Source organism: Phaenicophaeus curvirostris, chromosome Z (assembly GCF_032191515.1).
Source record: "Phaenicophaeus curvirostris isolate KB17595 chromosome Z, BPBGC_Pcur_1.0, whole genome shotgun sequence".
Taxonomy (NCBI): domain Eukaryota; kingdom Metazoa; phylum Chordata; class Aves; order Cuculiformes; family Cuculidae; genus Phaenicophaeus; species Phaenicophaeus curvirostris.
The window spans coordinates 53449795-53476529 of NC_091431.1; the positions used below are offsets into that span (position 1 = coordinate 53449795).

At 36.0% G+C, this 26735-nt stretch overlaps 1 protein-coding gene across 4 annotated transcripts in view; it reads right to left on the reverse strand.

Moving 5' to 3' along the window:
- The window catches only part of ERBIN (erbb2 interacting protein), a 117786-nt gene that overhangs the window by 13308 nt on the left and 77743 nt on the right, over positions 1-26735 (reverse strand). For 3 of the 4 annotated variants that reach the window (XM_069879849.1, XM_069879848.1, XM_069879846.1), the window contains exons 8-21: positions 23708-23771; positions 21226-21300; positions 19705-19849; positions 19221-19293; positions 18039-18168; positions 17582-17697; positions 16476-16545; positions 15357-15456; positions 13450-13571; positions 12689-12859; positions 11770-11952; positions 9424-9538; positions 7507-7690; positions 5500-7021 (exon numbers count right to left, since the gene is read on the reverse strand). In XM_069879849.1, the coding sequence (XP_069735950.1) occupies positions 5500-7021; positions 7507-7690; positions 9424-9538; positions 11770-11952; positions 12689-12859; positions 13450-13571; positions 15357-15456; positions 16476-16545; positions 17582-17697; positions 18039-18168; positions 19221-19293; positions 19705-19849; positions 21226-21300; positions 23708-23771 (3070 nt within the window). The remainder of the gene's footprint in view (positions 1-5499; positions 7022-7506; positions 7691-9423; positions 9539-11769; positions 11953-12688; positions 12860-13449; positions 13572-15356; positions 15457-16475; positions 16546-17581; positions 17698-18038; positions 18169-19220; positions 19294-19704; positions 19850-21225; positions 21301-23707; positions 23772-26735) is intronic. The other variant, XM_069879847.1, reaches the window with a different exon arrangement.

The window sequence follows — 26735 nt, forward strand, 5'->3', positions numbered from 1 at the left end:
TAAAAGCTACAATAAATTAAGAAAAAATGGCTATGTGCAAAGTGAAAAAATATTCCAAATATAAATGAGGATTTGCAGCCAAGATCAGCCTCTTACAGAATTCAGTTTAGAAGCAGGCAACTAGCAGCATGGTTTTGAGGTTTCCTTATATTCATTTTGAATGCTAAGAGTCAGAACGTATTCTCCACTTCGCAGCTTACAAGAGAATTAACAATTTAAGATTTCAAAAGTGTGTCTTTTGGTGTATTGAAGTGCCTTTATGCATTTAGTTATGTGCAAGACAATAAATAATACAATCTATCTAGGAGAATTTCTATTGGATAATACTACTGTAACTTTAAGACTGGCTATAGTCCGTCACAACAATCCATGACCTAATAAAATTCAAGTAGCTGCAGGGAACAATATTCCAAATTCTATTTATCTTGGGACAGCCTTAACTGGTAACTTCTCTGCTAAGCCTAAGTTTTAGCCTTCCAATTTATTTATTTATTTAGCAGTACTTAGAATTAACAGCCAGCTAAAGATGGATGCAAGTTGTCCCTTGAGTCTATATTAAATGCCTAGAAATCTCTTCACTTCTCATTCCCCTCAAGACTACGTGAAATTCTTTACAAAAGGTTTGCTCAAGGTACTCTGGAACACTTGAAATGTCTAAAATGAAAGCTTTCAGTCTTTTGGAATAAAAGCACACAACAGGAAAAAAACTTTGCTTCAAATCTGAACAGAATTCTACAGTTTATCCAAAAGAAGAAGAACTTAAACATTACAAAACTACTTTTCAATCCTAAAACCAAAAGTAAGGCATCTACAAGGTCTCTACAAAGAAAAAAAATGTATCTTCAATAAGTGACAAAGTTCCCGTTGAAGAGTTACAAATGCAACACTGCATCTAATTTAAATTTTATTGTCCTAAAATGTTCGCAAGGCCAGAACTTCTATTGTTTACAATCCAACCGCACAAGAATTTTGTTCCTTTTGAAGCATCATGCGCTCCACAAAATACCATTATATCACATAAATGGTTCAGCAGTCCATTCAAAGCGGAGAAAAAAATAAAACTAAAGTAAAAATTTGAAAATAACAACTACTGAATGGAAAGCATTCCTGTAATTTATCAGCGTCAAAATATTCTTCAGGTTATGATCTTATAAACACATGAGCACTTAATTTTATGTCTGCACAGACTCACTGAAGCTACTTTCCTTGACATATAGAAGCAAATTTAACTTGGATAATATCCGAGGCCATATCAATTAAAATATTTTTGCAAGTTGCACTTGCGTGTAGCATAAAAAATCAATGCCAGAAAAACTTCCAAATGTTGATTAAAATGGCAACTCTATATCAATACTGAAACACTCGGACTTTATTTTAATAAGGCATTGTACACTGGTAACTTTAAAAATAAACCCACCTAATTCTGACTTCTGAATTAGAAAACAGGAACCGAGACTTATGACCTCTTCTCTGAAAAGTCTGCTATTTTAGATAAATAGTAAAAGGTAGATAAAAAGAAAGGACTTAATTCCAGAGGAAAATTGAATTGAAAGCAAACACACAACTGATAAACTCCCAAGAGATACACAACAAAAAAAAAGAAAATATACACATTAAAGGAAAGGACAGATTCAGGCCCAGTAACTGTTTCTGCCTTCACAGCACATAGAAATATCATACTTGCAGACAGCTGTTCTAAATATTTATTATTGTAACTTACAGATGAGAAATTACTCTACCACGCACTAAAATGTGTGTGACACTAGTGTTTTTACACAGGCAGTATTGTAGTTTAAATTCCTAAATGTAAACTTTCAACAAGACTAACACAGTGACTACTGTAACATATGAGGTAGTAGATTTGGCAAGTCACACTCAAAAAGGAAAATCAGCTGAAAAATATCACTGTAATTAAAAACTCACCCCTGCACTAAACGTATAGCATTGGGAGTGGGGCAGAACTGACTGCCTGTTTTCCAGCAGCTTAAATATATAACCACTAGAGAGCAGGTTGACATTTAAATCAGCTTTTTTCTTTGACCCACAATAAAATACGATTTGCATTAGGTAAGCAAATTGTTTCTCCTCAATATAGGCAAAATTTCTGTTTACAAATGGTCTTACGAACTATTTTCACTTTCCTTCATTCAGATGTATCATTTTAGTTGATCAGCATATGCCCCTTTGCAGCTTGTCAAAGGGATTATAAATGCTGGTTACCTGGCTGGAATCCACTGTTAATGAACAACAGACTTAAAAATATTCTGTATCCCCCCGCCATGCACACTCTTAAAAGTCTTTTTCCAAAACAACCTACATCAGGCAAAATGGCTAATAAATAAAAAAAGAATTAGCTTCTCCAGTTTGTACAACAAGCACACTCTGTTTAGGTGGGTTAACAACCCTCTCTCTCTCTCTCTCTCTCCCCCCTTCCAGTCACTATATTTTGTAAAAAAAGTAAATAAGTACTTCAGGACCTTCAAAAAGGAAAAAAACCCAAACCCACAACAAAGCCAACCCCCCAAAGCCCCACTACACCTTTCTTCCTAATAAGCACAGCACAGAAATATTAGACATGATTAAATGCAATTACAGATTCAGAAGAGTCACAGTGAAGTAATACTCTAACCCATGTCGTTGTGTATAACCACAGGCAAGATGATATGAATTAAATATTCATCGTAAGGTTTCATTTTTTATACCTGTTTTTGTGAGTGTTTTGTCAGATGCTTTAAAAAAAAAGAAACGCCATTTTAAATCCAGGAGGCTCTGTCAAAGCAATTTCCAATAAACATTTCTTAAATGAGCTCTGTAATTGAACTTGTTCCTTAAATGAGTTCTGTAATGACTGATCTTTCTTTTTTTTCAGACTTCAAAACATTTCAGAAATTTGCCTTATAGATTAAGCTCCCTCCACCCAGCTAATTTTTAATTACAAACAGAAATAACGAAACCATTATTTTAAAAGACCAAAGAAAAATCCAATAAATTCCTAGAATTTCCACATTATCATATTTGCCAGCTGACATATAGGATCAAATCTACACTTATCACAGTTCGTATTTTTTCCTTTCAAGTCATATCTCAGAGAATATAATGTAGACAAATCACTTTTAAACCCATAAATAAATTTTGAGATTGCTAAGTAAAAGCTACTTGAAAACAATTCAAGACGACAACAAAACAATCATATACATACAAAACAGACTTCTACGACCTGTTAAACTGGACGCATGGCTACAATCTCAATAGTAGCTATACCATATTGTTCTAGCAGAATACAAAAAATAGAGTTTACATATAAAGCATGATAGAAACTATCATAGAATCATAGAATAGTTTGAGTTGGATGGGACCTTAAGAATCAGGGACACCTCCCACCAGGATCAGGCTGCCCAAGGTCCCATCCAACCTGGCCTTGAACACCTCCACAGATGGGGCAGTCAGTTTCCTTTGGCAACCTGTGCCAGTGTCTCGCCACTCTCACGGTGAAGAAATTCTTCCTAATGTCCAGTCTAAATCTGCCCCTCTCCAGTTTATACCCGTTCTACCTCGTCCTATCACCACAAACCTTTATGAATAGTCCCTCCCCAGCTTTCTTGTAGCCCCTTTCAGGTACTGGAAGGTCACTATATGCTCTCCTCAGAGCCTTCTCTCCTTCAGGCTGAACAAGCCCAACTGTCTCAGCCTGACCTCGCATGGAAGGTGCTCCAGCCCTCTGATCATCCTTGTAACCCTTCTCTGGACCTGTTCCAACAGCTCCATATCCTTCTTACGTTGAGGATTCCAGAACAGGACACAGTACCCCAGATGAGGTCTCACAAGAGAGGAATGGAGGGGCAGAATCACTTCCCTCGACCTGCTGTCCACGCTTCTTTTGATGCAGCCCAGGATACGGTTGGTCTTATGGGCTGCGAGTGCATATTGCCGGCTCATGTTGAGGAGGCATGATACTCACGTTGAGTATGGGCAGATATAAAGGGAATCAAGTCAGGTAATCAATCTCCTTTCACTAAAGGGGACTACACTGCTACAGCACCTGAACAGACGTCACTGCTATATCACACATCCTTCCTAACATGTCAAATGTAGACAAAGTAAGAACAATCTATAAACAAACTGCACCATCGGTATACTGAAAATCTGTTACCCTCTGCATTAATCCCCCTGCTGAGAGTTTTTCTTCTCTGTTGTTTCATCTAAGATCTGACAGAAGATCAGAGAATCCATCTTTTGTTAGGGCTGGAACATGGTGTGGTATGTAACCACCTTGTGGAAGAGAGTCCCCACACTATGGCACAGAACTCTGAAGACTTAAAAAAATTTATGTCATGACTCAAACTGCATCAGAAGAACAGGGGCAGCTGTTTTGCAGAATTTTTAAAAAACAAACAAGCTCCATCCCTTTTTATCACCCAAAGTTATGTGACTTAAACCAAACAAAAGCAAACCCATCCCTCCAAATACTTGGATTTCCAAAGAAAAAACTATAGCTGAAAGTAATTTTTACAACCATCTCCAATTACATATCTTTAGCTATGACAGATTTTGAAGTATTTAGAACGATAATCACAAACCAAACTATGGTCTTTCAAAAGAAATTAAAAAAGAAAATCCATCTAGCTGGCATAATCAAGATGTATTTTGGCTGCTTTACTCACTTCCCCTCCAAGCAAACAAGATCAGGCTAATGATGTTCTAACCATTATTTAGAGAAGATATTTTAAACTGGTGTAGCTGGACAGCATAGATTATACTTTTCCGGTCTCTACTCACTCTTTCAAGATACATAATTGTTCATCTCTACTTATCAGTTTGAAATTCTTGATAGCATTTACAGTACATAAGGAATCCTGTTCATCATCTCTATATCAAAACCTCCTGTGATTTCCTGAAATGAACAATATTTTTAAGGGTTCTCATCTCTCAGCAATAAATATTCACTCAACAATCTGTTAGATTCCCATCATCAAAAGACAACTAGTTTGAAGGCAATGGACTAACTATGTTTTTTTCGTTCTTCAGCAACTGCAGCTGTAGACCTATAATACCAAACAGATTTTACCGATTTTGTCTTGCAAAAGAACATGGAAGAAAAAAGCAGAACAAAGATCAAGAACTGTAAGGGAGTATTTTAGTGTAATATAAATATAATAGTACAATAAAAATTACCTGCCCTAAAGGAGCTCACCTTGCAGTCCAACAGGTCAACATGACATTATTTAATGTATTCTAAAGTAATCAGTCTAAGTGGGCAAGTATGATGTAAAAACAACAGGGACTTGTTTTCCTTTGGTGAAAAGGTCAATGTACACTTTACTATTTGACTGTTTCTTAGGTATCCATCACAAGCACATTTATCCTTTTTAAGGCAGTATGAGAAGCACATTTTCACTGATAATTAAAAACAATTAAAATCACAGTGTATTTAACTTATTCCATATCCAGCTAACAGACAAGTAGAAAAGTTTCATATATTAGAAAAAATTGTATATTTACCTTTTCTAGCTTTTTAGCCTCAATATGCCGCAGCACCTGTTCCCTCCAGTCATGAGGAACTTTACTTTTTCCTGGAGGGTCTAATAAGCAGTGCTCAGAGTTAACTCTTGGGTTTGATCTCTTTGAAGGACTAGTCCGTGAGTAATTGAAGTCACTAACTGACATAGTTCTTTCTGGTATTTCATTCACTGATGGCCGAGCACTCTGTGGCCTGGGTACATTTGGACCATCAGTGCTATATGTTCTGGCAGAAAGAGGTCTCTGTTGCCCAGGCATTACTGGTGGAGCTCTTCCCATTGAATGTAAATCTCTGTACGTTAAATAGTCCCCTTCAGGAAATTGGGTCCGCCTTGGCGGACCAGTATCCCCAATATTCACAGAAGCTGCAGAAGATACACTGCTCTGCCTTTGAAGCGTGTGTCTGGTTGCTCCTGGGAGCAGCCTGTCATTTGGTAGAATAGCCCACATATCTGTTTGTCTCCCAGCCATCCGTTGATGAGTGTTATACACAGCACTGGCTCGGACATTGTTATGATTGGAAAAATTCATATTGGCAGAATGCTTTACATAGCTGTTAGTTTCTGTACTGTCAGATCTAAGCAGACGAGAAGGAGGTAAGCTACCTTGCTCTGCCTGGGTGTTTTGTTTCTGAGGCCACAAGGTGTCTTTTGCCGCTGCACTGCTGCTGTACTGAATATTATACTGGGGAGCACAGAACATCTGTGCACCAGTTGTCACAGGTCCTCTCACTACACTAGAACCTTCGGGATTGTGATTCGAGTCAAACTTGAACACAGTTTTTGTAGAGGATACTAAATCAGATGATGATGACGACCCAGGAAAAACCTGCAAAGGCTGATCATACAGAACAGTAGCAGATTTACTTCGGACTATGTTTTTTCCATCTGTGCTGTCAGGTGCTGATTTTACAACCGAGTTTGGCTGTTGAGATCCATTCTCATTGACAATATCACAGACTTTCAGACCACCAGTGTCCATACTGGTGATGCTGTGAGATTTCATCACAGGACCACTTTTCTGTGGTGACAAATCTTCAGTGCTCCTTGAAACAGACAGCTCAGCAGAATCCCCATCAACTGTAGTGCTTCTTGTTAATTTTTCTTTGCTGGGAGACTGTACTGCTTCCTCAGGACGTCCATTTACTTTATTTATAGGATATTTATTTCCATTTTCCAAGTGCTCACCTTCTTCTTTCATGTTGTTATTCAAAAATCCCTTTACTGAAACTATTTCCTGTGTTTGCAACCTTTCCACAGGAACTGGCCCTGCCTCTTCACTAACCAGTTTATCAATATTCATGTTTATTTGGTCTAATTTGTGAGACTCCTCTGTAGCAGTGCTTAAATCAACACCTTTTCCTATCAAGCCTAATCTTTCTTCAATGCTTAATTCATATTCAGACAAATTTGTAACTTTCTCTTGCACACTTATTTTTTCTTCTACTGTAATACTCAAATCACCTCCGTTTTGCAAAAGATTATTCAAATTTTCATCTTCTCGCCTGGAAAAAAAGATGGTTCTTTAAAGAAATTCCAAAAGCAACAAACATTCCTTTAAGAACTGTTTTATAAAAAATAACCATTAACATACAACACATCCATACCATGCACACAAAACAAGGCAAAGACAAAGACACAAGCAGATTTCGGATTTGAAATTAACCTCTAAATTTTACTGCCCTTTTTTTAATAAGAGAACTATTCCATTATTTAACTTTATTTTAAAATATTATAATTTAAATCATTTAATCAATTAATGACATTAATATATAATATATATTAATGCTATTGTGATTATTGTATTGAGTATATAAAACATAATATAAATGTAAAAATATGTAATGTGAATATTATATTAAATTATTATTGTTATATTGTACTATGAATAATTATCAATTAATGAATTAAAGGAATGGACACATACTATGAAATATTAAGTAACATTGTTCTACTGTATTTGTTTAGTGGTTTACAGTATCTTACTAACCTGATCTTGGATAGAACAGCAGCATGTGTTTCTTTGTCTGGAGAACAGAGAGAAATATCTTGGCTACTGTCAGTATTTAAGGAAACAGAATCTGACATTCGAGAAGGAGAGGAACAGTTGCTGTTATTTTGATTGCTATTGTGAGTAGCTTCATCTGACAAGGAATCAGCATCTTTTGAATCATCTGAAATAAAAATTTGTCACTTTAGTTATAGACAAACATATCTGTGTAATAGCCATTTAATGTGTGTATGTTACATTATTTAAAAATTATTTTGTTCTTCAATATTCTTGATGCAGGAAACTAAAATATAAACTGGTAACTCTGCAAATTTCATTTAAACTTACAAAAGACTGTTGGCAAAAGTTCCTGTTTTTAAAATATTTAGCTCAATGCAAACAGCCCTCACCCATTAATGAAATTTAACTGGTTGCCTTGCCATAAGCTAGTGATACATTATGTAATATTTCCCCCTAATAATATCTATCAGATCATATTTCTGGTTTTGAAATTATGTCAAAGTTTTTGATTACATGAAGTACACTGCTGCACATGCAGGATTTTCAAAGTGTACATAGTTACAGATTTTTAACATTATAACATTGGTAAACAGATATTTATTATACCGAGCATGCTGCAAAGACCTGGACCACTGGATAAGCTCTGCAGAGTTTCGCAAGTGTAAAACAGAACCAAAAACCAAAAAAAAAAAAACTAAAAAAAAATCAGGAAAGAGATCCAATGCATTCCTATGCTTTGCAGATCACTTAGGACTGTGCACGCTACTTCCTGCGTAATGTTGCAAACTCACATACTACATCCATATAAAAATAATTTCCCTGTGGGACTTCAAGCCAGACATGATTTTGATGTAAGTGAATTAGCAAATACATTTATTTTTTTTCTTCAAGACACAGCTACAGATGCTAAAAGCATTTTGTTGAACTAGTGTCTATCTCCAGAAAAAATAAAATTTTGACTTAGTACTTTAGTCAGGCATAAAAGCCCAAAGACAGCATTGATAAAAATCAGTCTTTTCACCTGCAAATGACCCGAAGCAGGGTCTTCCTGATATCTCCATGCGATTTTCCTTCACCCCTACTAAATTTCACCCTTTTACATCTAATGGCCAGAAAAGTCCTTGAAAGTGATGGACTACATATCATATGAAGGAAAACTTTTAAATTGTTTTCTCTGTATCTTATGTCATTCCTTACTCTCAAGGAAATGGTTTTCCTGACTGAAATTATCTTTCACAGAATATAAAACTCAGGTAACAAAAACAATGTCTTGAAGTTTAGTTTAGTTTAGTGTTTGATAGGAATGGTTGGACTCGATGATCCGGTGGGTCTCTTCCAACCTGGTTATTCTATGATTCTATGGTTCTAAGTCTCCTGTTAGACGAAAAAGAAAACCAAAAGAGTAGTGTGACTCTGGAGAAAGAGTTGCCACAAGAGAAGTTTATTCTTAAGCCTTCAGAAGAGAACATAGCTTCTCTAAGAAATTTAAACAACTGCTACTGCTGCCTACAGCAGGAATATTTCACAAATCCAGGGGAGGGAACATGGAATATTTCCAACGTAAATACCACATTCAACAGTCCTCTTAAGCATATAAAAAATACGTTCAAGATAACTGTTCTCCAAACACACGCATCTCCATTCCCCCACTGCTTTTAAACTGGTGACAAGAATGAAGAAAATCAGGATATCAACCCAGCTTTCTCTGCCACACACTCAAGTAGAAGATACTGCAGATTTTCTTCCTGCTTTCATAGCTTAACTAGACAATTGATCATCTTCCTTTCAAAACATACAAATCTACTCTTACATAATTTAATTGGAAAAACTAGCAATTTGGAGTCGAGAAATTATCAGAATCACAGAATATTTTTAATGCTTTTTATGGTATCTAACCTTTTTTGTTACTGCTAAGAGCTACCACTTTTGGCTGGTTCATGGAGGTTTCTATCAGTGGTGGTCGCATTTCCGCCATTTTCATCTCTTCATCAGAGGAGAGTTCTTCTGACTCCTGTTAAAGAATAAACAGTTTCATGCTGTGCCTTTTAAAGACATGTTTTAAGGTCAAGTAAATGGTATATAAACTGTCACCCACCGAACAATAAAGAGGGAAAACCAAGAAACATAACATGGGCATAACAACTACTTAGTAGCTCATTTGCAGTGCAAGCCAACTGAATTTAGAAATAACTGCCATTGAATTACCTCTATGAAGCAGCACATGCAGATTCTCATTGCCACTGATGAACTCCATGGGAACAACACTCAATCTGGTAACTTTAACTGCAAAAACCTCCTTACAGCAAGCAGATGCAGCCTCTGTTCCACCACTAGAGAGAACCTCCAGTTGAGTTCAAGTTATCACTGAACCAACGAATACCCTGGACTGACTCGCTGGGCACTGGTTATGCAGAAAAGAGCTCAAACTCAAACAGCTATACAGTAGTGCGACCCTGACAACTTTAGGGATGGAGCTATGCTATAAAAAAAGACTGAAAGAGCTTGGCTTGCCTAGTCTAGCAAAAAAAGAGCAAGTGTAGCTTGGGTTTACATTTTTAAATTTACACTGGGGTCAAATTCCAAAAGGAAAATTAATTTCACTTCAAGAACAATGTTAGAATAATTAAGGAATGATTAATACATTTAAGCTAGAAATCACTAGCTCCTAACCATGAGATGGAGCTCAGTGCACTTATGAGATCAGCTGACAAAGCTGCTGCAAAAGACCCATGTGACTGATTTAGCATCCTAATACCAGAACTATACTCCTATCACCTGCAAAAAACAATTGTTTCCAGTAGTATTTTGAAAGAAAAAAAAAACAAACCCTTTCCCTAAAGTGTAAATTTCTTTCTAGTAAACACGTTCCTTTTTACAAATACTTCAAAATCCACGTTGCAGATTGCAAAAGTAGTCTGACAATGTTCACTTGTTCTTACAAGTTTCAGAAGATTTTGTGTGTGGAACCCACTGGAAGATCTTTCCAGTGCCCTATTCTTTGGACCACAGGGAGGACAAACCTGAATGAGATGCAGCAAACAGACTATGATAACGTTAATTAAAAATAAGGTTTTTTTTAAAAAAAAATCCATCTGTTTTTCTCTGCAACTGAACAGATAAGCTCTTCATTGCCTCTACCACACTGTCTTTCCTCTTGGATATGACACACAAGAAATGTAATCAATGCTGAAATGAAACACTTATATGCATGCAAAGTTTAGATATTTGGATTCAACTGCAACAGTTACCAGCAGGGTATTACATGGAAGTAAACAATGCATTATCCCTGATGGACTACACACTGCTGCCTCATCTACTTACTGGCATTCAGGCAGCTACAAAGAATTGCTGTCACTATTGTTAGACAAGTAATATGATTTTCTGAAATTATGTTTTTAAACTAAAGAAAACTATCAAAACCAATATTTGCAGAAAGTATGTTGATGTGGGAACATGCTGTTGGGGAAATAGCCAGCAACAGCCATAGCTGCTTGTCATGAAGTCTCCTCAGCAAAACTGTTATATATGCATGTACCACTGCTTACCCACAGGGGCAAAAATACTCTGCTTGTGAAGCTATGAAAAAAGCATTTTACAGGTTGTGACTGGTAGTTAATTAAGTGACAAGTTACAAAATTTACCATAATTCTGAAACATTCTAAATAAAGAAATACACGGTGTTTGTCAAAGACATAAAAATATGTTTAAAAATCTGACTCTTCATAAAAGATAAACACAATCCAAGTCATATTCACATTCGCTGACCAATTAATGCAATTGAATACATACTTTCAAGCCCATCTTTCATTTTTCATTTAAAATTAATGTGCACAGTCACTTAGATACACAAGTTTCTGATTGCTCCCACTAATCAAGCATTTTGTCACTTAAGTTGCAGTTAAAATCGATTATTTAATGAGAACTGACAATCAAGCAAAACACGAAAAATTCTGTCTGGGTCTTTTCAGAGACTGATAATTAAGTCAAATTCTAATCAAGTGTGCTCTACTTTTCTTTAAATACACCCACCTGTCATTATGAGCTTTTTTTAGCTCTTTCAACTTTTATTGCATACAACCAGAAGTGAGAAAAATATTGCATTGCAAAGCTGTGTCCTTACAGCACTTATGAATGGCAATTTTATGCTATTGTCAACGTAAGTTCACATCTCCCAGAAAAATAAATTCCATACAACACTAGCACAATTTTTTGACTGCTACAACGTTCATTGTAATGCCATACCTCAAGCGTATCTTCATGGTTAACATTTGTTTTCGTGTTCTGCAAGGTTTTAACAAGTGCAGTCATCTGTGAATTTGTGGTGCTGTGCTCAGCTTCTGGTTCAGTAAGCTTCTGCACAGAGCTTCCTGCTGAATACTGCTTTCTCTCATCTGCTTTGTTCTTTATTGAAGCAATTTCTGAAGTCTACAGGATTAAAATATTAGCAGAAAAAACATCCTGAATGGTTTCAGCAACATATGATATTTAGAGTCAACATTATGTATTTTGGAAAATTATAGAACAGGAAGCCTGAGCTTTTAAAGTATGAAATGCAGAGAAATCTCCGCTGATTACTGTGATACACTTCCTACCCTTTCTCAATCAGTTTGACCCTCCTCCCTACTGTGGTCAATTTGTACCATTAATTTCCAGTTAATTGAGGAAAAAAAAAAGGCCAAGAAAATATATAATGAGACATGTTAGCAAACAGTAGTCCTATCGCCCGATCCTGCCACATTGGAGAGTCCAGTGCCAACTCACTACAACTGCCTTTCCATCTTATCACGCAAAAACTTCAGTTATGAGGGAAAGCAGTAAGATCCTTAGATACTATCCTGAATTACATTGTGAAGCCTAGCACATAAAAGAGAATTGGAGGATGACAAGGATGTCATCCTCCAGAAACTGAAAAAGCCATCTCCCTAAAACATCCACAGTTTGCTTTTGCCTGAGAAACAAGTCACTCTGCTTGTTCTTAAGAGTCCAAGGAAAATTGCCACTGCAACCAGAGTCCTATAGACTTCTTTAGACAGTGAAGAGTTTTTTTAATCTATTTTTCTTGCTAAAGCAATAGGGGGGATGAAAAATAGAACTAAAAGGAACCAATGACACTCTATCTTTGGAGGTTCTTGCAAAGTCAGAAGAGAAAATTATCTCTAACCTTTACCCCCACATCTTTTACAGTAACTGTCTGGCCTTCTCGTTTTGCGTCCTTGGCAATATCTTCAGCAGATTCTTCATCTTTCAGCCTATGTACAATTGTCTGGACTGTTTTGACCATATTCTTCAGTTCATCAGGATATGGAGTTGGATATCTCTTCAGGTTGCCTTCCTGTATTGCAAAAAGCAATGATATTATACATCTAATTAAATACCATAATTAAAACATCAGCTTTAAAACAGACAATTAATTAGGACAAAATCAACAATCTAGGATCTCTTCCACTTTGCTGTTCGAGTCTATCTGCATTAATGCAGAGTTAAGTTCATAAAACTCAGCAAGATTATGAATCGCTTCCCCTTCATACCACTAACATACCCACTGACTGCAAGCAAGAAGAATTATTACAACTGTAATAAGAGAAATCAGGATCAATCATTATTCCCTCACCCTCCTTCACTGCACCACCAGTCAGTTAGTCTCCTGATTATGACCTGCACTGCCTTGTGTCAACTGAGAGTTTTTTCCCTTGTGCTCCATCTTAAACACTCTGGACAAAACAATCCCCAACACCTAGTCTCCCCAAACACAGTGTTTCATCCTGTTAGATACTCATAACTAATAACCAAAGACTTGATTCCTTCAGCAGAGCTAAATCCACAGCTACAGTAAGGAAAAGGATGGGATTTGGGAGTGGGGATAAGAGGAAAGGAAGCATCCTCGTTCTTATTCAAGTATTCAAAAGTAAATTCAATACTAACCCGAGGTGGTGCCTCTCTCTCATCTTTGTCTTCATCACACTCAAATGCCACCTGAGCACGCTGTTTTCGCTGTTCCTCCCACAGAGATGGATTGAAACTCTCATTGTCAGATATGAACATAACTAAAAATAAAAACCAAACCAAAACCTTTCATAAGAATAGGATACATTAAGCAAACCAAAAATCTTCTTATTCTTTCTTTTGTATGGCAGGGATTAGTGCCCTTTTGAATGCATACTTAAAAGATAAGAAACTAGCAACACTATTAGCTGAAGACTGCACTGCCACTGCTTTATGAACTTGGCTGTATTTGCATAACAGCAAAATACCCATCTGTAAAGTAAAAACATTAATAAACAGCTGTATGCTAGTCTTAACACTCATGCTTGAAAATTTCCAGAACTCTGCTGCGAAGTACTTTTATTCATATATATATAAAAATATATATATATACATTTGCATATGTACAAATGTAAATTGTATTTATATACACTTATATAGCTTGATTCTGGTGAGGTGGTCTCATTAAGCACATAACATGATTCACCTGATCTGGTGACAAAACCCAGCATTATTATTAATCCTGAAAAAACAATAAAGCATGTAAAACAAGGTAAACATATGGTTTTGCAGAAGTTAGACAAATAACAGAGACTTCACAAGTATTTGTTGCTTAATTTTACAAGAGAAAAAGTCTCTTGTTCAAGCACATCTCCACGCTTCCTGATACATCAGCCATTTTTACTTTAGCATGCCAAAGAGACTAATCAATCTGCCACCACGATGTGTGCAAATATACGTCCTTCACTAGCAGTGCCAAGACTGTTCATATTAACTATTTCTATACCCAACATAGAAAAATACTTAATTACAGGGCTCAGCAAGTGCACTGTAATACTTGCTACTCTGTGTTTACTAGGCAAACTTAAAATTTTAGCACATTTGAAATTATTCTAAATATTTCAGTAATTTATCTGGACTGATTTGTGTCCAGTTTTAGTCCCCACTATACAAAAAAGATGTGGACAAGCTGGATAGAGTCCAGAGGAGGGCCACTAAGATGATGAGAGGACCACAACAACTACCATGTGAAATAAGGCTGTGAGAATTAGGTCTGTTCAGACTTGAGAGGACATGGCTTATTGCCATGTACCAGTACATGAAGGGTGTCTACCAAGAGGATGGAAACTCCCTTTTTACAAGAAGTCACACATAAAAGACATGGGGTAATAGGTGTAAGTTGATCCTGGGGAGATTCCAACTGGATTCTGGAAGAACATTTTCCACCATGAGAACAGTTAAACATTGGAATAATCTCCCCAGGGGACTGGTAGACTCCTCTACACTGGACACTTTTAAGGCTCAGTTGAACAGGGTTCTTGGGCTACCTCATTTAAACTACTTATCACCTAAAAATGTTGGACAGGATGATCCTTGAAGACCCTTCCAACCTGGAACTATGTTTAAGAATTTTTAAAAATTTTAAAATAGAACACAGAATGCTATGCACTTCATCAAAAATGTGCACTAAGTAATGTAGGAAACACCTTGCCTATCAAAACAGTCCGTTTGAAGCAGACACTTGCTAAGGAGGATTTCACCTCAAACCATTAAACTCATCCAGAATGAAATAGGGTGTCACACTGGGAAGTGATAATCATTGCAGAATGTGATCCCACCAGTCCCATCATCCCACCTCACTCACTGAAACAGTTTCACCAATTTACCAATGGTTACATCACATTTATTTACTGTTCTCATTCTTCAGATCTAACTTGTCATCACTTAAAAGTCTGAAGAAAACTTGTATTTGAGTATTACCTAGTGAAAATCATACTAGCTGGACATTCTTCCCATTATTATTTTCAGAAATGAGCATTCCAACAGGGTATTTCAGAAATTCTTACCATCCTCCGTCCTTGGTTGCTGGGGGAACATGTAATTAGTAAGCACTGTTTTCTGTGTCTCAGGGTCAGCTTCTTTTTGAAGAGGGATAAGTGGTTTAGACTAGGAAGCAAATGAAAGAAGGATAAGTTATGAGAATACATACAAAAAGTAAATTTGATCTACATATCACAGAGCATGCCAGTCCCATTACCTTGAAGACTACTCCACCGTGTATAATATTAAATCATTTCTCCTCTGAATGTTTTTCACAAAATGAAGTTATTAACGTATCTGTATTTGACTGACAACTGGCTCTGGCTGAGAAATGTAACACGGTAACAGCTTTAAGACAAAAGCAAATACTGGATATTCAAAAAATAACCCAGTTTATTGCTAGGACTTATTACTACCCCAAAGTAGGCTGATTTGGAATACACACATATATTTGGCCACTAAAGCCACAGACAATCATCTAAAAAATTTTGTACTCAAGCTTTTCATATTGATACTAGATTGAATATTTCCCACGTCTTACAAAAAAAAGGGGCAGGAGATTCTTGAGATCACTGTAGCAGTGAAAGTGCTTTCACTATGCAATGTATGAGGCCAGTAGATTTCTGGCAGCCCTGTACACCTTAACGCCATTCAAGAAATCAGCATAGTAGATAGGGCTTCAATACACAACAAAAAAATACAAGCCATAAAGGCATAAGTTACTGCTTAACATCTTGAAACTTGGACAATGACATCATTCAAAGGTGTGACAAGAAATCTAGCTCAAAAAAACACACATCGAGTTTCCCCAGTGGTATAGCTGCACAGCAACAGCATGCTACACATTCAAGTACTAGCTTATGAAGCACTAATTCTCCTGTGTAAACAAGCCTCAATTATGTTAAACAAAAACAAAAAAATCCAACATCTGTTAAATTGCATTTCACAGAACTTCACCAGAAGTATTAAAGTCTCCAAAGACAGACAGGGTTAGTGTTATTTCAGGAATACTGACACACTAATGCCAAGAAAGTGTTGATGTACATACAGAATGTCAGCTCTCATTATTTAAGATGGCTCTCTGTACATCTAAATTCCAACAGGAATAAAGTCAACACTCTATTTTTAATTTTTAAAAAGTTCACCTGATTGTCCGATAGCCACATAGCAGTGAGCTGCTGCAGTTTTGTAAATGTAAATGGCAAATTCTTCAGTCTGTAAATTACAACAAGAATTTATATAAGTACACTTATCAATACTGTTAAGACTGTTAGGAAACAATCCTGCATTAGCCTGTAAAAATGTTTGCAAAGGGCATTTACAGATATAATTAAATTAGTAACTACTCACAGGCAAGAGCATTTGGTTTAGACTTAAAGCTATGCTATTGCTGGAATTAAAAAAAACAGGAAGCAAACAAAAACCCCCACACTACTTCCCAGTTCAGCAAATGTCTTGAAAAAAAGTGACAACAGAACTTCAACTTAACCCAGTTCAGTGACTTGAACACAATTTTGAAGACAATTAATGTGAATTAATTTATCTGAATCCTCAGCATTCTATCTTTTGATATATATGTGTGCCAATTAAGAAAGCAGTGCTACTTCTGAAAATTGTTGGGTTTTTTCCAAGATACGTGTGGGAAAGACGCTGCTGTGGGTAATGGAAGTTCTGGCATCAATGGATAAATCAAGCTATAGACAGAGTACTGAAAAGCTTGATTGGCAGAACAAGAGAGAGAGGTCAGTTAGACTTATTTCTTCCAGTATCTTTCAATTCCACAAACCAGTAATTCCTAGAAATGTTTTGTCAGTTTTTAATGACCAACTGTACGCAAAACACAACTGTCTTTAACCCCTTCCCCAGCAAGCACAAGTGTTTCACACTATAATGTGATACTGTTTTGTTTTCCAGATGCAATACAGGAAGTTATTAACTTTTAAGTAAAATCAAAAGTTTTATGAAAATAACCAAAATAATTCCCCAGAAAATCATTTGCTAACAATAAGGAACATGTCGAAGTTGTGCTTCAATGCATGTGTCACGTGCCAAGTCATTAAATTACAAATAGCTTAATACAATGGAACTGCAAGACCCAGGATGTAACAATAATACATGAAACACACAAGTCTCAGTCAGCTTCTAAGCTGTGCCCAAGACAACAAAAGATAGCATAGTACATTCGTAACAATATCTCTACACTATTTTTTGTTCTTATACAACTTCTACTTGAATGAATGCATTCACAAACCTATTGTCACTCAGATTAATGACTTTTAATTTCTGCATATCACCCATTTCTTCAGGGAGAAATTCAAGCTTATTAGAATGCAGAAACAACACTGTTGCATGCTTCCAGTTTCCAATCTGAAAAAAATCCAAAGAATGAATTAATCTTCATGACTGTAATTACACAACTTTTTACAGCTTTAAAACAATTACAGCTATTTTTGCCTGCAAAGTATTGTTCTTACATATTAAGCTTTCTTTTAGTTTCAATACACTAGCCACAAATTTCTACTTCTTGTTTACAAAATCAGAATTTCATTATTTGAAAACTTGTGTATTTGTATACAATCCTCCTTTAAAAGCATGCATGAAGAAAACCTACCCAAGAATTATTAATCTGTTATCCCTATGTTGTACAGACTATACAGTTTAAAACACATGAAAATGTTAATTTTACAGTTCTGTAATTAAATATATACCTCTGATGGCAGCTGTGTTAAAAAGTTATGATCTGCAGCAAATGTCCGTATGTTAGTGAGCTGCCCAATAGAAGAAGGCAATGCTTCAATCTCATTGAAACTACAGTCCAATTCTTCTACCGATAGTAACCTGCCATAAAAAAGAAAAATTATTCCTCCATACACATTAATGCATACAACATTAATCACACACTTCAAGTTTAAATGAAGTTAGTGCCACTCTTAATTGCAAATCTGAAATTCAATTCCAAATAAAACAGTGAAATCCAAGGGAATTAAAATGTAAGAAAAATTATTTACTGATTTCCTAAAATATGTTTTGGGGGTTTTTTACTGTTGTTTGTTGGTAAATGTTTAGGGTGGTGGTGGGATGTTGTTTAGGTTTTTTTAAATCTACTTTACATGGTTCTCATAAGAAAGCATTCACTGAAAACAGAGTGGTCAGCAATATCAAACATTTGTGTACTACAAGAAAACACGCTAGTGCAAAATTCAGAAGGGAACAGATCACAGCCAAACAAGAGCTGAGTGTGGTTTCTGAACACGAAAAGAATTCGAGGAGTTAGAGACATGTAACCTAACAATCTGGCAGTGAAGAAGTATTTTGTAAATTTGTAAAGATAACCTACATTAATTATAGTGGGAGAAAATAATTGGAACAAATACCCTTCATTTGTAGAATGTTAATTCACAACCAGTTATTTTTTCCATAACTTGCAAGTTTTAAATTAAATTGCCAAACACCAAATTACATATTAAAAAGCTTTCTGATGAACAGGTGATAATTCTCCTTATAGTATAAAAAAAGATAATGTGTTCAGATTCCCTTTTTACAAGCTTTTTGATAGTGTTTCAATCATCTGCAATATTTAGCGCAGCCACAGCTATGTTACCACCAAAAGAAGAACTTTGGGCAGCCGCCTGCCCTTTCAAACATCTTGTTTTCTGTCACATTCAATTTCTCTTCTATACATCGGTGACTGTATTAATTAGTGAGGAACATATGTCTTTGATATTAAATAATAAAGAATATACATGCTGCAAACTACTTGCTTTCAATTTTAAGACATTAACGTGTAGAAAAAATTAAATCAAGTAGGTGTAAAAATACTCAGAAGAGTAGCCACTGTTACAGAAAAGTATGAAGAAAGGCGATACAAGTTTATCAGGTGAAATACCTACCCTCCTATGGAGTCTGGCAAATAAATTAATTGATTTTCATCGATTTTAAGTGTTGTCACTTTCTTCAGGGAACCTGTAATAAAATGAACAAGTAAATCAAAAAAGGAGGTTTGAGTTTGTTGAGTTTAGTTTTAATTTTAAGCTAAAGAAAAAAAAAAATGATGGGCCATCAACCACATCTTCTGTATACCCTGGCATGCCTATAGTGCTGTACACTTAAAATAAGCAGGCAAGCTTACAGAACTAACTTGCCAGCTTACCATGTGCCAACCATGGTTGAGAGCAGAGTAAAAAAAATATTTATTTAGAAACCGAATCAAGTCAAGAACTATGAATTTTATTATTCAATTACACATTACAATTTCACTAAAAAATGGCACTTCTGATTAATTGCAACTGATCTTAAATGCCATTTGTATATTTTCAAGCGTTCTGTGTCTGATCTGTAAGCTTTTAATAACATGAATTAACTGAAAATACAAACCAATAGACTCTGGCAGTTGCTGAAGTGCATTACTGGATAACAGCAGGTCTTGGAGGCTTTCACAACCTGAAATACCTTCTTCAACTACTTCAATGTTGTTTTTAGAAACATCCAAGTAGGTTAGTTGTTTCAAAGTGCCTATGAACTAAAAGCAAGAGAAAATAATGCATTCTATTATGTGCAAGCTCAAACCAAAAAAAATCCAGCAGATTTGATACACTGTCTCCCATGCATAAAGCCAGAAGAACAGAGAAAACCTATTTATAGTGCTGAAATAAGACTTTATGCAAAATATCCAAGCTTTATAATTAAACAATTCATGCAAGTATACACAATTGATGTTTTTACACACACACAGACACATCACAGTAATTCTGCTAATTCATTTGATCAGTTACCACAAATAGGTACCAAACTTCAGAACAGACTTCAGACAGAGACAATAAATGTAAGGAGATCATTAAGCTCCAGTAAAGTCTTTTAATGCTTATTTTTGCCTTTCGTGTAAAACTGTATCCTACTTAACCTCAAGAAAAACAATGAATCCCTAAATGTACTAAACTGAAAAAACAAGCATTTTCATGCGTACCAAGAATAAACTTGAAGATCTGTGCACGCTACTCATTAGAAATCTTCAAAGGGAAGATGCAGTCACTTTCACAAATACAGTTTTACTGTAAAGCAGAAATATCTGATACATCCACTCAGCTCTCCAAGGAAGAATTAGCTGAGGTGAGGAAAGACAGCAGAGAAGACTACTAATCAATCAAGTAAGCCTCATGTTAGCAGGCTGTGAGGGATTTCAAGTCTGAAAACAGACCACCTGTTTCCAAAATTTCATATAGTCATTTACTAGTTTACTAGATAAGCATAGGCTCACAAGTACTGCAGTAATAGGAGAGTCTGTGCCCATGTATTTCTGAGAGATATCAGGAACCCAGACAAAGACAACAGAACATTTTCATAGGAACTGCCTCTGCTCCTTGAATACATGGCACCTTAACAAGTATAAAATGAAGAGTAAAAATTCACACAACAGATTTATCCTGTAAATTCAGGTTGGATGGGGCTTCCAGGCTGGATGGGGCCTTGGAAGCCTGATCTAGTGGGACATGTCCCTGCTGATGGCAGGCGGGGGTAGAACTGGATGATCCTTAAGGTCCCTCCCAACCCAAACTATTCTATGAAATTCCTGCTTGCTGTCTAACACAAAATAATCCATTTTTTGGAAGGGCCAGTCAACCCTAAATTTGATCCAGCAACATTGTATCCCTTTCCTGAGTCAGAACACAGTTTTCAGATGAGAGGTATATAACTTTCAATGAAAGAAAATGTGTATAGACAGCTCTCATGATCAGTGACAATTTCTAAGTAAACTAATTATGCTATTAAGCGGCATTTAGCCTTTAGATTTTAAGTTAATATGAAAATTGCATAGCAACTTTAACATATATGATAGCTGAAAAAGCAAAATCCACTGTAAATTAAAATATTAATGCTTAACATAGAGAAACAGCTTACCCCTGGAATAAGTGTTAGTCTATTTCCATCCATCCAAAATTCCTTTAACCCACTCAGTTGTTCAAGTACTTCAGGCTGTAAAAGGAAGCCATTTTTTAAAAAAGAAAACAGTGAAAGGCAAAACCAACATCAGTGATTCCTCTATTGTAACTTTAAGTCATGTCTTATTACAGCTGTCATACACACTTCTTATACTGAGTCAAAGAAAACCCAGTTAATTCCCTTTTTTAATTATAAGTATACACTAGATATACAAAAATCTTTTAAGAATTTAATCACAGCTCTAAATAATCCTCACAGAAACTGTGTAGGCCTTTTTTTAAGAGAAAGCATTATTTTTAAATAGCAATAAATTAACAACATATATTATGTGTATAATTTCCCCTCTCACAGATGACTAAACCCACAAATTCTATCAACTCAGATCATCTGTTTTTCGAAAACCACAAAGATTTTTTTATATTGAGGGAAAGGAACACAAATCTTAATTTTCTAGCAACAAAGGGTGCATCTGCCTAACAAAAGCAAACCACTCCACTCAAAGTGCAAGATTATGCTTCCCATTACAACTTATTAGAAGTACTTGTTAGAACTATATCTTACATATGAGGGAAAGACCGCTTCTTGGTAAACATCCATATTGCATTAACTTTCTTATTTCGATTTCCCTCCTGAGAAAGTAATACAAAACAGGTGCTACTGCACCTTAACTACAACAAAATTCAATTAAAAGCAGAATTCAATTTTATTTTTTGTAAAAATAGAGAATCCCTGCATAAGTTGCAGTCTGTATTTCCAATAATTAATTCTCCAAGAGAAAGTCTTAAGACTACCTTTAAGACAGATCTTTATAAAAAAAAAAGACATTTCAAACCTTTTTGTTCTTTTACAAAAAGATCTTGATAAACTAAATTACTAGTAGTTGACTCTTGTTACTATGAGGCTGGCAGAGACGAAGACATCAGCCCAAAATGTACCAAAACAGGCAATTTTGCAGGTTATACACAGTTCCTTCCCATTATGGCTTAATGTGGGCCTAGGCATGATAGTTTAAGGCTCACACACAAATATCTACCCTGTAATGAGAATATAGCAGTAATGGTAATGGCTGGAAATGCAATAATACTAATGAACAATTTGTTAAATACACTTCCCTACCTGCCAAACCATATAACAAGGCAAGTGCTCAGCCCTGCATGATCTAAAGGTGATACACAAATGCCTGACTTGACTATATGGTAGGTCAGTATGAGGTCCAATGTAAAAAAAAAAAAAAAAAAAAATTGCTATAGAGAGGGAACCAAGAGTGGGAACCAAGGGAGGGAAAAAAGAAGATGGTTACAGAACATGTTCTAACCGGTCACAGAGGGACAGGGCATAACTTCATTGCTTCACTTGGTACAAGTGGACATGTGTTCGAATACAGATAGATGTTGTCTAACCCTTAGTCAGAAAAGGTCAGCGTGCAAGAGTGAGCAGCAAGTTAATATCAAGACAACATGCCAGCCCACAACACTGTCTGTGAAGCAGTTTTTAGCCAATAATAACCTCGCTGTGCTTGAGCATCCACCCTACTCACCAGATCTGGCTCCTAGTGATTTCTGAGGACCAAGCAGATCTTTGGGAAGAGGCAATGAAATCCATTTCTTGTTAGTAGGTGATGTGAAAGCATTGAGATCCTCAATAGCCTTTCAGAAAATTATCTGTGGAACTGCTCTGAACATTGGCAGCACCATATGCAGCTGTGTGTCATCCCAGAAAGGAACTATTTTGAAGGTGACCATAGCTGATGTTATGAATTTCTTAAATAAGAGTTGTGGGCACAATCTCTATTTTTTTTTGTGTCTGACCTCGTGTATTCCACTACACTACTTCTTCAATTCCTTTATTAAGGAAACGACTTGCAGAAGCAGAGAAGTCAAGTGATTGTAAACATAAGATGTGTTTGCAAGATCATGAACAGGAAATAAGTTGATCCGTGCTGAAGGAAAAACCTGAGCACCTCAAGTATAAATACTGTTTTGAATAATATTAAAGCCTAAAATTAATAGTTTCCCTCAGATCTAAATAGTTAGTAGACAATAACGAGTGTAGGTTTATACACACAACGTTATACAGAAGAACTTTATATTCTTTATACAGAACTTGCAACATGAAATATACAATAGCCAGTAAGTGCACAGATTTTTCAGTAAGACAAACAATTATGTTTGTAATTCAAACACATTACCATTATTTTTTACCAATACAGTAATCACACTATACCACAGAGTGTCATTTTTAAATTTATGGAAAACATACATATATGCATCAGAACATGCACATAATTTAGATAAAAGGCTCCATAAGGTGCTATGAGGCATATATAATATTTGCTCAGTAGTAGAATTCTTCAGCTGATGTTTACTTTTTCATATTGATTAAAAATAGATTAAAGAGATTTACAAAGGATATAGGTCTCTGTTACTAAGGCAAAACTCACCACTTCAGTGAATTCATTACTTCCTAAGTCCAGTCTCTCCAGCTGAGTCAGTCTGGACATGGTTCTGCACAGGAAGGGTATTAATAAGGAATTAGATTTAAGAAAACACCAGTTACATCCAATCTTCCTCTACTCATACAAGTATATTATTTTAATTAATATTAAGTAGTGATGCTGTTCTATTACTGGACTGATATCTGAAAATGGTCAAGTTTTCATACACTGTACAACCACACACATATACAAGAATTCCACTCCAGTTCAACCCAAGATCTGGATGTTCCCATCATGCTAGTGCTAGTGCTGTATCCTTAATGTCTCTCCCATTCTTGCCATTCTGTTCCCATTCTTGCCTTAACCTTCACTGTCTTACTAAAAATAGAAAAAAATAAAATAAATTACATTTACACTTAGGGTCCTGTTCTTGCCATTTGGAACTAAAGCAAATATAGAACGACAGAATCATCAAGGTTGGAAAAGACCTCCAAGAACATCAAAAGTCCAATCACCAGCCAAATGCCACTATATCTGCAAATCTCTCTCAAGTATCTGTAAAATTAATGCTATGGAGCAGTACCACAACACAACCTTACAGATTTGGGGCCCTCTTTTTCACTAGGCAAAATGTCCCTAATCTAGTAAATGCATCCACTTAACTGCAAAACATACAAAAACGCGTTTGCAAGACCAAGGCCTCAGTTATTTTCTTCCCCTTCCCCACTGCCTGCCTAATCTACAGCACTTCCAGCTATTCCATGATAAATACCCCTTTGCTTTTCTGAGTTGTTTATAGGGCAACTGTATCTTCAGAAAAAAATGCAAACAAAGCTTCCAATAACACTGAAGTTACAGGAAAATTTAGTGCTGAAGGAAAAGGAGTACAGGGCAGGAAACAAAAATTTACTATAACACTGAGCTACGCCTATTTCCGTCTTTACCACAGCACCATGCAATCCCTTACATAAACTGAAAAATGTGTTTTATAATTCACATTACTGAATTTGCTGTCAAATCAATCGTACTAAGGAATCAGATAGTCTAAATCATTTACAACATTAGAATCCGAGGCATAAGCAGCTTCCCTAAGGTTACACTACAGCTGCACTTACTTGAAGCAGCAAACAGTTCAAGGGTGGTTGGGTGATAACAAGACTGGGCCCTGAGTCACCATAACTACACTCTCAAATAACTTGCTTTTTTCTAAAATGGTTCATTTTTACTGACAACTATGCAACAGACAGAAGCTTAACAAAAAAAAAAAAATTAAACTTTTTAGAATTATGCTTGACTATATTCCCAATTTTCAGCTACCAGGTAAACACCTTTAAAATAGTCTCTGTATATTTCTGCTGAAATTTTATCATTGAACTGGTTTGCATTATAATACTGCCAGCTTTGCAGTCTCTGACTGTGGATAAGCTCCAAGTAAAACGATGCATTTGGCACAAAGCAAGGTCAATTTAGGGTGCTGGCATTAATAACTCATTTTGATCAACAGACTTCTAATCGCTTTACACTTTAATGTTAAAAATTATGTGCACACTTAATTCAGTAAAAGGGCTAGCTGATTTTGTAGAAATTTAACCAAATACATTTTTCACAGTGAATTCTTTCATATCTGTAAGAAGTATGAAAATATAAAAAAACTGAGACTGACAATAAGAAAATAAGAAAATACAGCTTATTTTAAGGCAAAAATATTAGCATGTAATGCTACACCTTCTTAGCTTTCAAAAAAAGGCCTTTGTACTTTCTACACTGTTTAAAGCTGTACAGCATGTTACTTCTAAAACACATACTCAGGTTTGGAAAACTGTATAAATTCTAATTTTACACCAGCTTCTGTTCTAACACAATAGTTAGAGCCAGGCTACAGATGTCTTTGTCTGGCCAAGTCAACTGCTGCATGGTTGGTTTTATTATCCTGAAAGACAGATCACCTCCTTTATACTATGGACACCAAAATGATTTTATTTTTTTTCTTCCCAGTGTACACCATACATAAACAACACATGATTCGAGTGCTTCACAGTAGCAAAATGCACATTAATGTGGCTACAGAAAACAAAACCAGATAGCCTAAATAGCCATCACTCAACTGAATCATAACAGTACCAGCAGAGAGCAACAAAGATGGCATCTCAGCATGTACTGCAGATCATTATGGACATGCTGCAGAGGACATCTTCATGACTGCAGCTGCTCAGTTTTACAGCAAGGATGAAACTGAACATAGAGTCAACAGAAAACCCCCAGCAACTTCAACAGAAGTTGTTTGGCTTAAACACACTACAGTATTTGCTTAAATGTCCCTTATCACTACAAGAGACCTCCATAAATTACTCCTTATAATATCACATGTAATTCATGCTATTAGCATTAATTATGGCAATTAAGGTCAGAGTCATTTTATAAACAAAATCTGTATCAGCTGTAAGTTTTAATTGTAACTACCATTCCTCATGTGGGAGTAACTTGATTTACAGCACTACTACCCCAAATTACAAGTCCTCTAGCTTTTTTCTGCTAAAAACTAGTGATAGCAGTGAAAGCAAAGGACAATAGAGAGTATTTATACCACATGAATGAGCAGAGTGCTTCAACGCTTGGAAGATTTAAATTCACACTTTCTGATGCTAGATATTTCATTCCAGATACGAGTTCTAGCATCTTTATACAGCAGACACCACAGTACAATATCTAGGCACAGAAAGGGGGAATTCCAATGGAATTGGAGTAGTGATCATGTCTTTGACATGTAATTAGCTATAGTCACTAAGAAAACTGGCTGTTGTATTTGAAGGGCTAGTTCACACTTAAGCCTACTGCACGCAAGCCTCTGCTAGCATATGAGCCAGACAGACTCAATATTCAATTGTTAGCTCCCTCTCTTCTCCACCAGAACACTTATCCTCCACCAAAACCTGTACCTCTCTTTACCACTTCCTGTGGCCAGTTGAGAAAATCCCTTTTACAGCACACCACAACCTATGCAGGACTCTGTAGCTGGTTATTCACATTTCATCTT